This window comes from Sciurus carolinensis, chromosome 17, assembly GCF_902686445.1.
Source record: "Sciurus carolinensis chromosome 17, mSciCar1.2, whole genome shotgun sequence".
NCBI classification, from domain to species: domain Eukaryota; kingdom Metazoa; phylum Chordata; class Mammalia; order Rodentia; family Sciuridae; genus Sciurus; species Sciurus carolinensis.
Genome location: NC_062229.1, coordinates 65,228,449 through 65,242,659, shown reverse-complemented (window position 1 = coordinate 65,242,659; position 14,211 = coordinate 65,228,449). Strand labels below are relative to the sequence as shown.

General features: G+C 52.5%; 1 protein-coding gene across 1 annotated transcript in view; it reads left to right on the top strand.

Annotated features, from left to right (window-relative positions):
* The window catches only part of Lrig1 (leucine rich repeats and immunoglobulin like domains 1), a 132,236-nt gene that overhangs the window by 114,014 nt on the left and 4,011 nt on the right, over nucleotides 1-14,211 (top strand). The window contains exons 12-15 of the mRNA XM_047532091.1: nucleotides 2,673-2,836; nucleotides 11,405-11,725; nucleotides 12,991-13,272; nucleotides 13,678-14,097. Coding sequence (XP_047388047.1) covers nucleotides 2,673-2,836; nucleotides 11,405-11,725; nucleotides 12,991-13,272; nucleotides 13,678-14,097 — 1,187 coding nt within the window. The remainder of the gene's footprint in view (nucleotides 1-2,672; nucleotides 2,837-11,404; nucleotides 11,726-12,990; nucleotides 13,273-13,677; nucleotides 14,098-14,211) is intronic.

Here is a 14,211-nt window from a genome sequence, read left to right as displayed (position 1 = left end):
ATTTTCTAGCTGGGAAGAACTGAACCCTTTTAGAAGCTTGGGCAACCTGCCACCCCCCGAAAAGAAAGACCCAACAAAACCCTGAGCCTGGCTCTGGAGCTGAGCCTTGGTCCTCTGGCCGTACCCGGCGTGGGCTGGGCCGGGCCCCGTCTTCTGCAGGGAGAAGTGGGTTAATTCCCTTCCCCGTCGCACGGAGGCAGGTTGTCCTGTGCGCTCAGTCACCCTAACCCTGGGAACCCTAACCCTGGGTGGATCTCCCCAGGCGCTGATTGGAAACACACTTGGGGTTGGCGCCAGGAGAACCCGCGCTCTATGCGGGCATCCATCCTGAGGGCTGGGGCGGCAGCTGCAGAGGCTGAACTCTCCCTGGTGCAGAAGACGAGCGGGAGCCTGCAGAGCCTGGGCGGCTCACGGTCCCCTCCTTCTCGTCAGCCTGGCCTCTGTCACCACCTTATGGGGTGACCTGGCCAGGTGGTCCGACTGGTCACTCCCGACTGGCTCCTGTCCCTCCGCCCTGGCGTTTCAGCTTCTTAATTCCTGCCTTAGGAAACCTGCTGGCACCTCGAGTACCGTGGTCCTGCAGGGTCTGTTGTCCTCGCTGGGTGGGCTTCACCATGGAGGAGTGGGAGACCCTGAGTGTGCGGGGCCGGCAGATGCGCTGAGCAGGGACGAGGCCAGACCCTCTCCACATCCTTGTCTGGATAGGACAGAGGTCACATCAGTTTGCCCCGGTTTGTTGCTGTGCTCAGGTCCATCCCTGTCCTCAGAGAAGTGCCTGAGCTGTCGCCGGCGCTGGCTCAGCCTCTGACTCCAGGCCCTCTGACGCAGTGCCTTCTGGGACCGCAGAGGAACTTCTTTCCGTGGGGAGTTCCTGCTGGCTCCTCCCCAGGAGGACGAGGTCCTAGTCCAAGTAGTCGGCCACGGGGCCTCGCTCCTGGTACGCTCACCTCCCTGTACATGGAGTGAGGCTGGCCATTTTCTGCTGGTCAGCTGCAGAGGCAACTCTGCAGCAGGACAGCAGAATGTCACCGGCCTGTCAGACACAATGCAAAACCTCATGCCAATTCTAAGGTCCATCATGGCCTGGCCTCCCTGTTATAGTGGCTTTAAGATGATTTCAGTTTTCAGAAAAGTACTTTCCAAAACTATTGTAATAGATAAAGACACACAGCTCTCTGGGAATGAGGAGGAAACAGGAGGAAGGAGTAGACGCTACTTAGCCTGGGGTTGTTCCACTCTTCCTGGCTGTTCGCTAGCTTGACACTGTTTGCTCATTAGAGGTCCAGAGTTCGGATTGGGAGGCTGAGGCAGGAGGATCACAAGATCACAGCCTTAGTAATTTAGCGAGGTCCTAAGCAACTCAGCGAGACCCTGTGTCTAAATAAAATATAAAAGTGGACTGGGGATGTGGCTCAGTGGTTAAGCGCCCTGGGTTCCATCCTGGTACCAAAAACAGAAAGTCCAGAGTGAGAGAACAGAGCCCGTCCCCATGGTTGCTGTGCTGGTCTCGGAGGACCGCAGCAGCTGGATGAGCAAGCCGTTGCTGGACTGCTGACCAGCACCATGTGGGTGGGATTTCTAGGCATACCATGTCCCTTTTTGTCACCGAGTGCCAGGGACATGAAGGGGAAGCCACGTGTATTTGGGTCTGCCCTTGTCATAGGCTGGCCCTTGCCCTTTAGCTCAGGCGTGGGCTCTCCCAGGACCAGGGCAGCTGGACTCTTGGGTGACCTATCTTGGCGTGACTCCTCGGGAAGGAATGTCCGCTCTGATGGCCATTCTGATTTCTGTTTGGAAAGCTTATCCTCAGTTGCTGAGAAATGAAAAAAGAAAATATTCTCTGTTTTGGTTGGAGCCTCACAAAACCCAAGTGGAACATTCTCCTGCTCCCTGGGCAGTGGCAGTTAACTGGCGAGCACTGTTCAGGGAGCAGGGCTGAGTTCTCCTGGCCTCCTGAGGGACAGGAGACAGGCACAGGCAGGAGGGATGAGCGGCCGGGAGGCGGACATTCAGAAGCAAGAAGACATGCACCTGTCTGGGTGCAGTGGCACAGGCCTGTCACCCCAGCAGCTCAGGAGGCTGAGGCAGGAGGACTAGGAGTTCAAAGCCAGCCTCAGCAAAAGCCAGGTGCTAAGCAACTCAGTGAGACCCTGTCTCTAAATAAAATACAACATAGGGCTGGGGATGTGGCTCGGTGGTCCAGTGCCTCTGGGCTCAACCCCTGGTACCTGCCTGCCCCTGCCCCACCCAAAAAAGAAGACATGCAGCTTGGCCAAGTCAAAAGATAGCCTCCATAAAGACTTCTTAGAACTTGTCGCAGAGTTTAGATCAAAGTCCCAGACTGAGTTTGGATGTTCCAAGTAGCTTCTTGGGAAAGTGTCCTCGCCAGGGTCAGGAAAAGGTGAGAAGGTGTCCCCAGGGTAACACAGGAGCAGAGTCTGAGGACAAGGGCCCATGCAGCCTCTGGACCAGTGTCTCCTCAGAAGCTGCACTTGGTGAGACTCTCCAGGCAGGTGATTCCAGGTCAGGACGGGAGCTGCAGGGAAGAGCGTCTCCCTGGCCAGCTGGCTGGTGTTGGCGTCCCACGCTGTGGGTGGTGACGGATGTCCCCGTCTGTCCAGGCGCCACTCTTCTTGGGCCTTCCGTGCTGAGTGCCCTCTTCTTTCTTTCAGCCACATCAACAGTGACAGCTTTCTGTGTGACTGCCAGCTGAAGTGGTTGCCCCCGTGGCTCGTGGGCAGGACGCTGCAGGCCTTTGTGACAGCCACCTGTGCCCACCCAGAGTCGCTGAAGGGCCAGAGCATTTTCTCAGTGCCGCCGGAGAGCTTCGTGTGTGGTAAGACCGCGCGGGAGAATTCTCTTCTGCAGGAAGGGCGAGGAGGCCAGGAGGGACACCCCACTGTGGGGACGCCCCACCGCGCAGGTCTTCAGAGGCGCCTTGCAAGGCTCGCTTACCATCAGCGTGTGCGGCCGCAGGAGGTGGCGGGTGTTCCAGGCGCTCCCTGCCCTGCTGTCGCTGGGAGTCTGGGGTGTAGCATGCGTCGTCCCCTCCTGGGAATGAGCGTTTCGGCACAGGAAGGTCGCTCTCCGCGCTCGCCGTCGTGGAGATCACCCCTCCGTGTCCACCTGCGCTCCCACCGTTTCTCCGAACCCCTGGCGTCCCCAGGGGTAGCTTGAAATGCCGCCGTCCTTCCAGTTGTTGGGATGCCATCTTTTTTGACCAGGGGTGCTCAGGACCCAAGTTAGGTTGCACAGGGTACAGAAAATGCCCAGACGGGACGGTCGCCGCCTCCTGCCACCGAGCAGGAATCGGGGTCCAGAGGACTCTGAATTGTACCTGGCCTTGCGGGAGCAGGAGCGAGGGGACTCCACGCCCCGCAGGCACTGCTGGGCCGGCCCCTCTCCTGCGGGTGGTCCTGCGGGCACCCGCCCCGCAGCCTGGGGTTCTGGGGGCCGGGGCTGTGACCTGCATGCTGGCTCTGGCTGCAGCCGTTCCCTGCCGAGGCTGAAAGGTGAGCGTCCTCTTCTGCGCGTTCACCCTCTACCCAACTGGCCTCCCCGCGCCTGGTGGGGACCTGGGAGAAGGAGCATGGGGAGCATGGGGAGCACGGTGCCGCCCTCCAGACCTGCCTCTGCGTGGGGTCTGCGGCTGTGCCTGGCCAGAGCTCCCTGGTGCAGAATGGCCCTGCCGTCTATGGTTCATCCATCCATTGCTCATCGGGCCCTGAACCATGGAACTGTGCCTACCATCCCCTGGAGCGAAGCTTCCTCCTGTTCCTGCCTCCGGGCAGCCTTTCCCTGGGACGAGCCAGGGAGCACTTCCCGTCTGCTGTGGCTGCCTATGACCTGGGCGCCTGCATATTCTGGATTGCAGCAGTCGTGTATTTCACGTCTGTCAGGTTCTCCCCCATGTTTTAGCTCAGGCTCCCCCTCAGAAAAACAACCATCTGGTGTTAATGGGCGTCACAAAAACACTTGGCAGGAGATCAGAGTTCCCAGCTCTGTGGGCTCTCCCACACCTTTAAAACAAGTAAGTTGAAAGCATAACCACCTCGCACCCTCTAAGGTGGCAGGTATAGCCAGGTAGGAGCCAGCGCTGGTGAGCGTGGGACACATCTGAACCCTCCTGCACTGCTGGGGGAGTGGATAGGCAGTCCCTTTGGAAGGCAGCTTTAGCAGCTGCTCATTTAAACAGGTAGCATCAGTTCCAGTCCTGGTACGGATGCCCATCTCACGAAAACCTCTCTACACCTGTGTTCACAGCAGCATTATTTATAATAGCCGAAAAACGGGAACCCAAGTGCCCACCAGTTGATGGATGAATAAAGAAAAGGGAGCATAGCCAGACGCTGGAATATTATTAAGCCATAAAAAGCAATCCATCTGTCCCTCAGCAAGGAGGAACTTTGAAAATGATAAGCTAAGGGAAAGCCATCAGTCAAAGGGACCACTGATTCTGCAGTCCATTCCCAGGAAATGTCCAGGATGGGGAAGTCGGTGGTAGGAGAGGCCCCAGCCTGGGGAGGGAAGGAGGGTGAAGGGAAAGAGCCCCAAAGTGCAGGGATTCTTCAGGAGGTGATAAAAGAGCTTTAAACTTGACTGGTGATGAGCACGCCCGTTTGTGAATACTCTAAAGTCCACTCAGTTGTGAACTTGAAGTGGGCGAGTTGTGGTGTAGGTGAACTGTTGCTCAGGAAAACTTTTAAAATATATATGTATGTATGATTTACATGTCATGAAAAAGCATCTCTGTGCCGGACGCAGTGGTGCAGGTCTGTCGTCCCAGCAGGTGGATGGCGAGTCCAAAGCCAGCCTCAGCAACTTAGCGAGGCCCTAAGCAGCTCAGTGAGACCCTGTCTCTAAATAAAATACAAAATAGGGCTGGGGATGTGGCTCAGTGGTTGATGCCCCTGGGTTCAATCCCTGGTACCAAAAAAAACCATCTCTTTAAAGTGTGACTTTGGCTTTAGAATATTCAAAACGCGTCATCATTGCCACTGTCTGTAACATTTTCGTCACCTCTGAGACAGCCCACAGGCCCGCGCCTTAGCGGGCACGCCCATTCCCCTGGCCCCAGCCCTCCAGTCGCTGATCCTCGTCATGCCCCTGACCTGCTGTTCTGGACAGTTAGTGAACGCAGCTGGGCAGGGGCAGTGAGTGACCCGGGGTCTCTTCCTCCCGCTTTGCCTGCCGTCCTCCCCAGTGCGGGGATTGAACCTGGGCCTGAGCTGCCCCCAGTCCTGCGCACACTTCTGAAGCAGGTTCCTTTCCCGGGACTGACGAGTCCTGTGGTGTGGACAGGCGTTTTGTTCCACCCGTTCCTCAGAGGGCGGATATTAGATGGGGCCTGCCTTGGGGATTTTAGGGTTCACGTTGGTGTGAACATCCACGTGCTAGTTATCATGTGAATTCTCTTGGGATTGTACCTGGAATGGAATCTTCGGGTCATATGGTAGCTCTGTGTTTGACCAAAGAACTGTCATAAATTGTTTTTCCAAAGTGGCTTCAGGATTTTACACACCTACTGGCAGTGTACGAGGATGCTGGTTTCTCCTCACACCTGCTCATGTTTGCTATCTTTTCCTTTTCCTTTTTCTTTTTTGTACCAGGGATTGAACCCAGGGGTGCTTCACCACTGAACCACATCCCCAGCCCTTTTTGTATTTTATTTAGAGACAGGGTCTCACTGAGTTGCTCAGGGCCTCGCTAAGTTGCTGAGGCTGGCTTTGAACTCTTGATCTTCCTGCCTCAGCCTCCCGAGCTGGTGGGATTACAGGCATGTGCCCCTGCACCTGGCTCCACTTGCTGTTTTTTATTTTAGCTGCGTTGGTAGGAGCGAAGTAGACTCTCATGGTACTTTAACATTTCCACAGTGACTTATGACACTGAACAACTTTTCAAGTGCTTGTTGGATTGTGCCTGTCTTCTTTGGAAAAGTAGCTGCTCAAGTCATTTGTCCATATTCGTTTCTTTTTATTGTGTAACTGTAAGTTATCAATTCTGAATATTAGACCCTCATTAGGCCTATGATTTTCCAATATTTTTTCCTTAGGCTTATGATTTTCCAATATTTTTTCCTAGTCTGTGGGTTGTTATTTTTCAGTTTGACAGTTGTGCAAAAATTCTAAATTTTTTAAAAAGTATTTTTAGTTGCAAATGGACACAATCCCTTTATTTATTTTTATGTGGTGCTGAGGATCCAACCCAGTGCCTCACAAGTGCAAGGCAAGCGCTCTACCACTGAGCCACAGCCACAGCCCCAAGTTTCAAATTTGAGTGGTGTCAGGTTCTCCATGTTTTCTTTGGTCATTGTGCTTTCAATATCATATTTAAGAGCCACTGCCTGAGACAAGGTCACAAAGATTTACTCCTGTTTTCTTGCAAGAGTCTTAAACTTCAGCTCTTCTATGACCCTCCAGTTTTGTTCTTTCTCAGGATTGTTTTTGCTATTATGGGTCCCTTGCCACTTCCCTGTATGTGTTTGGGTCAACTTGTCAATTTCTGTAATAAAGGAAACCAGGGATTTTCAGAGATTTTATTAAATCTATGGATTAACTTGGGGAGTATCGCCACCTTAACAGTGTTGGTCTTCCCAGTCCATGAACATGGGCTCTTTTTCTTTTTCAAGCTTTTTTTTAGTTTCTTTTATTGTACAAATCTTGCACTTTTATTACATTTATTCCTGTTTTTATCCTATTTATTATTAAATGGGATTCTTAATTTCATTGTGGAATTTTCACTAACAGTGTACAGAAATGCAATTGAATTTTTTTTGTATATGGATCTTGTATCCTGCAACTATGCTGACATAATTTATTCTAGAAGTTCCTCAGTGATTTCCTTAGGATTTTCTTTTTATGTAATCATTGTGTCTTTTGCAAAAATGACTGTTTTATTTCTTCCTTTGCAATTTGGATGGCTTTTGTTTTCCTCAGCTAATTGCCGTGGCTAAGAGCACTATTATAATGTTGAATGTCTTTGATGAGGGCAGACAGCTTTCTTTTTTTTTTTTAATTTTTAAAAATAAAACCTGGAAGGGGGGGGGGTGTACTGTCTAAGTGTGATAAAACTGTGGATTTTTCAAAGAAGTTAAGAAGTTAAAGAAGTTCCCTCCTTATCCCTAATTTTTTGAGTGTTTTTAACATGAAAAGGTGTTGGATTCTGTCTGGTGTGTGTGTGTGTGTGTGTGTGTGTGTGTGTGTGGTGATTGGGTTTTTTCTCTTTCTCTTATTGATAATGGTACTTAACATTGATTTCTGGATGTTAAACCTTGCTTTCCTGGGATCAACCTAACTGGATTATGCAGTTCTTATGTGCTGTACATTTCACTTTGCTAGGATTTTTGCTCTAGTTTTTGCATCTATACTTATAATAGAGATTGTTCTCTAGGTGGTGGTGGTGGTGTGTGTGTGTGTGTGTGTGTGTGTGTGTGTGTGTGTGATGTTTTCCTTAGGTTTCGTGGTTAGAGTAATACTTGCCTTATAAAATAAGTTCGAAAATATTCTTATCTACTTTTCCAAAAAAAGAGCTTTCAGAGGATTGGTTCTCTCTGTAAATGTTTGGTGGAATTCACTAATGTAGCCACTTGAGTCTGGGCTTTTCTTTGTAGGAAATTTTTAAATTATTGAGTGTCTCGTTACTGTGGATGCAGAATTTCTGTTTCTTGAGTCAGTTTGAGCGTTCAGCCAGTGGTCTGATTAGCACACTTGCTAGGGCGTGCCTGGAGTCCTCTGGCTTGACAGGTCAGCAGTAGTCGCCCTGTTCTGTGTAATCGGTGTCTTCTCCCCTGCCTCCCAGTCGAGCTAAAGTTTTTTGGATTTTGTTGATATTTTCAAAGAACCAGTTTTTGCTTTGCAGTGATCTTCTCATTTTTCCGTCCTCATTCTTTCATTTCTGTCCAGACCATTATTAGTGCCTTCTTCCTGCTTGCTCTGGGCATAGTTTACTCTTCTTTTCCCAGTCACCAAGCTGGATTATTAATCCCAAACTTCCAGCGGTACGACCGTGAGCACCGACTTACCGCAGCTTCTAAGACTTGACGCGATGTGTCTTCGTTGGACACGAACCATCTTCTACCCCTGCGGTTTCGTCTTTGCCGTGTAGAAGTGCACCGTTGAATTTCCACAAGTTGCTTTCCGAATACTCTCCTCACTGTTGATGTAAAAGTCATTCTGTTGTCATCAGAAAAGACACTGTGTGTGATTTCCATCCTTTTAAATTTACTGGGACCTGTGTTTTGACCTAAAACACAGTCTGCCCCGGAGACGGTTCCACTTCCACTTCAGAGCGCGCTGCCGTTCGCGGGTGTGGACGGGTCACATCTGTTTGGTTGCTGGCGCTGCTCAAGCCTTCTTCCTCCTCCACCACCTGCCTAGTTTTTCTGGCCGTCATCGGAAATAGAGGATTATTGCTACGTTGTCTGTTTTTCTCTTCAGTTCTGACAGGTTTGGCTCTACCTTTTTTGTAAAGCTCTGCTAGGTGCATATGATTTTTATGTCACCTGATGGATGGACTCGTTTACATGATCAAATACCTGGTCTGAGATGGGGGGCTATTCGTTTACTTGTGCCTTGGGCTCTAAACTGCCTCTCGAAGGTCGAGTGTACTGGGTCAGGTTTTTTGAAGGTATCCTTGCCTTTTGACCAGAGCGTTTAATTCATTTACTTGTAATGTAATTAATGATAAGGTAAAATTCACTGCTGTTTGTCTCCTGTTTGGTTTATCTTTCTTTCTTTCTGAATTGCTCCAATTTTTAAATTTTTGTATCGAGTAGATATTTTCTGATGTGCCATTTTAATTCCCTTTTTGTCCGTGTGGGTGCGCGCGTGCTTATTTTCTTTGCGGGTTGCCATGGGGATTAAAATTAAATGTGAAAACAGTTGTTAAAATTAATAATGAAATTAACTTAGGTGTTTGCAAACATTTTGTTCTTCCTAAAGTCTGTCCTCCTTATACATATTATGTCTTCATATAGCACAAGTCCACCAACAGCGGTTTTACAATGACTGCTTTACGTAGTTACTTTTCACATCTGAAGATGAGTCACAAACACAAGTAAGCTTTGCTGTCCTCTGTATTATTTCTGTCTTCCGATGCTGTTTTTAATTTCTTTGTGTGGCCAGTGTGCTTCAATTTCAGCCTGCAGGATTCCTTTCAGTATTTCCTGTAGGGAGGGTCTGGCAGCAGTATATTCTCTGTTAGGATATTTTTTAAATCTGGGAAGGTTTTGACTTTGTCCTTAGTTTTGAAAGATAGTTTTGCTGGATAAGGGATTTCCAGTCTTTTTAAGTACTTTGACTATGTCTTCCCACTGCCTTCTGACTCCATGGTTCCTCATGAGAAATCAGCTACTAATGTTTTAGGGGATCCCATGTATGTGATAAGCTGTTTTTCTTGTGCTGTTTTCAAGACTTTTGGTCTCTGGTATTTGACAGCTTGACTATGGTGAATCTAGACCTTTTGAATTAATTCTGCTGGGAGTTTATTAAACTTTTGGGGAAGTGGATGCATGTTTTCCATCCGATTTTATGTTTGGGTCCATTATAGCTTCAAAAATACTCTCTCTTCCTTTTCCTTTTGTGATCCCCTGGGACTCCCGGTGCTGGTGTGCGTTTAGCTCTTGCACAGAACTCTGCAGCTCCGTTTATTTTCTTCGTCCTTTAGTTCCTCAGACTGGATGATCTCTCCCGACCTGTCTCAAGTTCGCTGACTCACCTACAAGCTCAGTTCTGCTGAGCCCTCCAGAGTAGGTTTTTATTTCAGTTGCTATACTTTGAAACACCATGGTTTGAATCTGGTTCGTTTTCATGTTTTCTGTTTATTAATCATTTCTCTTTGGTAAGAAAGTGTTCTCATGCTTTAATTCTCTCAGACACAGTTTCTTTTAGTTTTTCAAGTATTTTTATAATAGCTGATATTAAGTCTTATTTAATAAGTCCAAGATCTCTGCTTCCTTGGGGACAGTTTGTATTGACTGGGTTATTTTGACCTGTTTCATAAGTGGTTGTTGAAAATTGGGCATTTATGATAAAATAATATGCTGGGCCCAGTGGCACACACCTGTAATCCCAGTGATTTGTAATCCCAGTGACGCAAGAGGCTAAGGCAGGAGGATGGTGAGTTCAAAACCAGCCTCAACAACTGAGGGAGGCCCTAAGCAACTCGGTGAGATCCTGTCTCTAAATAAAATATTGGGGATGTGGCTCAGTGGTTGAGTGCCCCTGAGTTCAATCCCTGGTAAAATAAATAGATAGATAGATAGATAGATAGATAGATAATATAACATAACATAACATAACATAACATAATGTGGCGAGTCCTGAAATCGGATTCTCCTGTCCTGCCCTGGTGCTCCTTGTTGTCCCATCAGTTTATTTGGGGCTTTCTTAGACGAGTGTCATGGAGCCTTCTCGGTACAACTCCCCAAGTTCCCGCTTGGTTTGCTTAGTGAGTAGCCAGTGACTGGACACAGACGTCCTTGGGTCACCAAGTCTGCATCCGCCACCCAGCCGTGTGTGCTGGGATACGCCACCACCCCGCTTGTGCACGTCCTCCAGCTCAGCACAGGAGCGAGGCCCCTCGGCTCTGTCCAGGGTGTGTGCAGCCCTGCACGTGCGTGTGGCCTTCCAGATTCCCGGGGACCTCTTTAGGGCCCAGTGCCGGCGTCTCGTTCACCTGGCTTCCCTCTGGTTTCTTGACCAGTCTCCTGTGTGCCCTGCCGGGTGTGGTGGCCTCCACAGTGGTGTGGCTGAACAGCGGGGACGGGGCTTCCTCTGGTGAGACTTCCTCCTGAGTGGGGCTTTCCAGGTTGTGGCCGGACAGCTCACACAGCGACACTGCTCTGAGGGGGTCTTTTGAGGAGCTCCCTCTGCCCCCTCCGTGGCGGGTTTCCAGGCTGTCACAGAGCTGGCCCGGGGCGTGGGACTCGGGATAGCTTCGAATACCAGGGAGCTCATTTTCTTTCTGAGATGCGTCCGTGTTCTTAGTCTACACTCAACACATCGTTGTGTTTGGTTTTCCAGAAATTAGAGCCGTTGATTTGGACCATGTTGTGCAGTATTTTCATCATCTTAAGGGAGTACAGATTTCTGGAGGTCCCGGCGTTCTGGAAGGCTCCGTGCCAGTACTTTGTGCGGCCGTGACCTCTGGGTCTTGGTGTAAGAGTCAGCAGACACAGTGGGTGTGGTCCTCAAGGACGCCGCTGGCTGGCTGGCTCGGTGACCGAGAGAGAGCTGGTGGGCCCGGGAGTGTGCTACGGCCTCTCCCTGGGGGCTGCTGCCCAGGCGTGGCTCTCATGGCGTCTGGTGGAGCCCGCGAGGCCTGGCCCGGTTTTGTGCACGCATGAAAGCGGCCGGTCCCTGCGCCCACTCAGCCGGGTGCCTCACGGTGGCCCTTCTCTCCCTAGATGACTTCCCAAAGCCCCAGATCGTCACCCAGCCAGAGACGACCACAGCCGTGGTGGGCAAGGACATCCGGTTCACGTGCTCGGCGGCCAGCAGCAGCAGCTCCCCCATGACCTTCGCCTGGAAGAAGGACAACGAGGTTCTGGTCAACGCGGACATGGAGAACTTCGCCCACGTCCGCGCGCAGGACGGGGAAGTGATGGAGTACACCACCATCCTGCACCTCCGGCGCGTCACTTTCGGGCACGAGGGCCGCTACCAGTGTGTCATCACCAACCACTTTGGCTCCACCTACTCGCACAAGGCCCGGCTCACGGTGAACGGTAGGGAAGTGCCCCCTCTGCTCTCCCCTGGGCACCCCGCTCCGACTGCTGTCCCACAGGGTTGCCAGGGTCCAGGCATCCCTGGGTCCCAGGGACGCTGTGCCCTTGGAGTGGGTGGCACAGCTGTGGAACAGGGGCCAGCCTGGGCAGGGGCAGCTCCCTGCCTCTCTGAAGGCAGCAGAGCAGGACTGGTGTTGGGGAGGGTGGGACAAGGTCCTGTACTCAGGGACCAGGTTGCTGCCTGTCAGAGTGGCTCTCTCAAAGTCAGGGCTGCTGTTTGCGGAGAGGGGGAGCGAAGGAGCCGGCATGGGGGAGACTTTTCTGATCATTGAAGCGCCAGTGGAAAAGAGTTGGCTGGTGGGTCACCAGAAGTGTCTGCCGGCCATGCTGTCAGCCCTGCAGCCACAGAACAAACTTCACTGCACTCTGGCGGGGCTGTCTTGGCATGTTCTGGGGGAGGCCTCACGGCCACCTTAAGACTCAGGCAACCGAGCTGCTCTCTACCAGGGCAGGTTTTTATTAAAAGTTAATAATCAAATTAATTTCATTATTTTGTTTGGTACCAGGGATTGAACCCAGGGTGTTTAACCACTGAGGATTAAACCCAGGGTGCTTAACCACTGAGGATTGAACCCAGGGTGCTTAACCACTGAGCCACACCCCCAGCCCTTTTTATACTTTATTTAGAGACAGGGTCTCACTGAGTTGCTCACGGCCTCCCTTTTGCTGAGGCTGGCTTTGAACTCCTGATCCTCCTGCCTCAGCCTCCTGAGCCACTGGGATGACAGGCGTGCTCCTTCGTGCTGCTGACCAGGGCAGCTTTGACAGTGGTGATGCCTGATGTGCAGCAGCGTGGCCCTCAGCGTGGCCTCAGCCATGGTGCTGGGTGGAGGCACGCCCACCTTCCTCTGTAATTCCAGCTTGGTGGGTGGGCGCGTCTGTTTCCCGGGCTCCCTCCTGGTGGCCAGCGAAGGCAGGCCAGCATCAGGCCCCTGCTCCTGGGTCCCACCTGTATAGACCGGTTGCCATGAGGCGCAGTAAGGCAGGATGTTCTAGCAGGAGCCTTGAGGCTCTATCACCAGCTGGAGGGGGAAGTGCCGAGCCGCGGCGGGAGCCGCTGTCGCCACTGGGAGGCTTGCTGCTCCTGACCAGGGCACAGGCGGGAGGTCGCAGCCTCGCCCAGGCGCACTGCGGGCCCTTCCCAGGGGCTTCCCCTGCATCTGCATCTGGCTGTCCCCTCACCTCCCCTCCTGTACTTTTTCCAGTGCTGCCATCGTTCACCAAAATGCCCCAAGACATCGCCATCCGGACTGGCACCATGGCGCGCCTCGAATGTGCTGCCACCGGCCACCCCAACCCCCAGATTGCCTGGCAGAAGGACGGAGGCACCGACTTCCCTGCGGCCCGGGAGCGACGCATGCACGTCATGCCGGACGACGACGTGTTTTTCATCACCGATGTGAAAATAGACGACATGGGCGTTTACAGCTGTACGGCCCAGAACTCGGCCGGCTCCGTCTCAGCCAACGCCACCCTGACTGTCTTAGGTTGGGCCCCGAGGCACTGTGTGTGGAGGGGGCTTAAATGGCACCTAGAGGGAAGGCCTGGCACTGCCCTGCGAGCTGGGGGGATGCAGCACATTTCCACGGTTGGAAATTTGGGTCTGCCGTTTAGGAATTTTCCTGTTGCTTCAAAAAAATAAAATTAAAGGCCAGAGACACGCCAGAGCCTGAGAGCAGCTGGGAAGAGGGCAGGAGGGGCGCGGGCTCAGGAGACAGGGAGGCGGGCCCTCCTCGAGGCACACGCTGCCCTCTGAAGGCCTGCCGCCCCCGGGAGGACCTCGGACGGCACTTGGGAGATAGGAGGCACGATTGTCCTTTTTCTAGAAAACCAAGCAGACTCAGAGCAACTGAGGCCGCGTGCTAAGCGAACAATCTCCCCGCTTCTTGCAGAGACCCCATCCTTGGTGGTGCCCTTGGAAGACCGCGTGGTGTCCGTGGGGGAGACGGTGGCCCTCCAGTGCAAAGCCACCGGGAGCCCTTCGCCCCGCATCACCTGGCTCAAGGGGAACCGCCCGCTGAGCCTCACCGACAGGCACCACTTCACCCCCGGCAACCAGCTGCTGGTGGTCCAGAACGTGGTGGCGGAGGACGCGGGCCAGTACACCTGCGAGATGTCCAACACCCTGGGCACCGAGCGCGCTCACAGCCGGCTGAGCATCCTGCCCACGCCGGGCTGCAGGAAGGACGGGACCACCGTGGGCGTCTTCACCATCGCCGTGGTGTGCAGCATCGTCCTGACCTCGCTGGTCTGGGTCTGCATCATCTACCAAACCCGGAGGAAGAGCGAGGAGTACAGCGTCACCAACACAGGTGGGCGCGGCAGGCTCCGGGGAGGAGCAGGTCCGGAGGCGGAGAGCGTCCGCGCACTGGGAACCCGGAACCTTTGGGAATGCGCTTCTGGGAAGCTGAGGCCCCGGTCGCGCC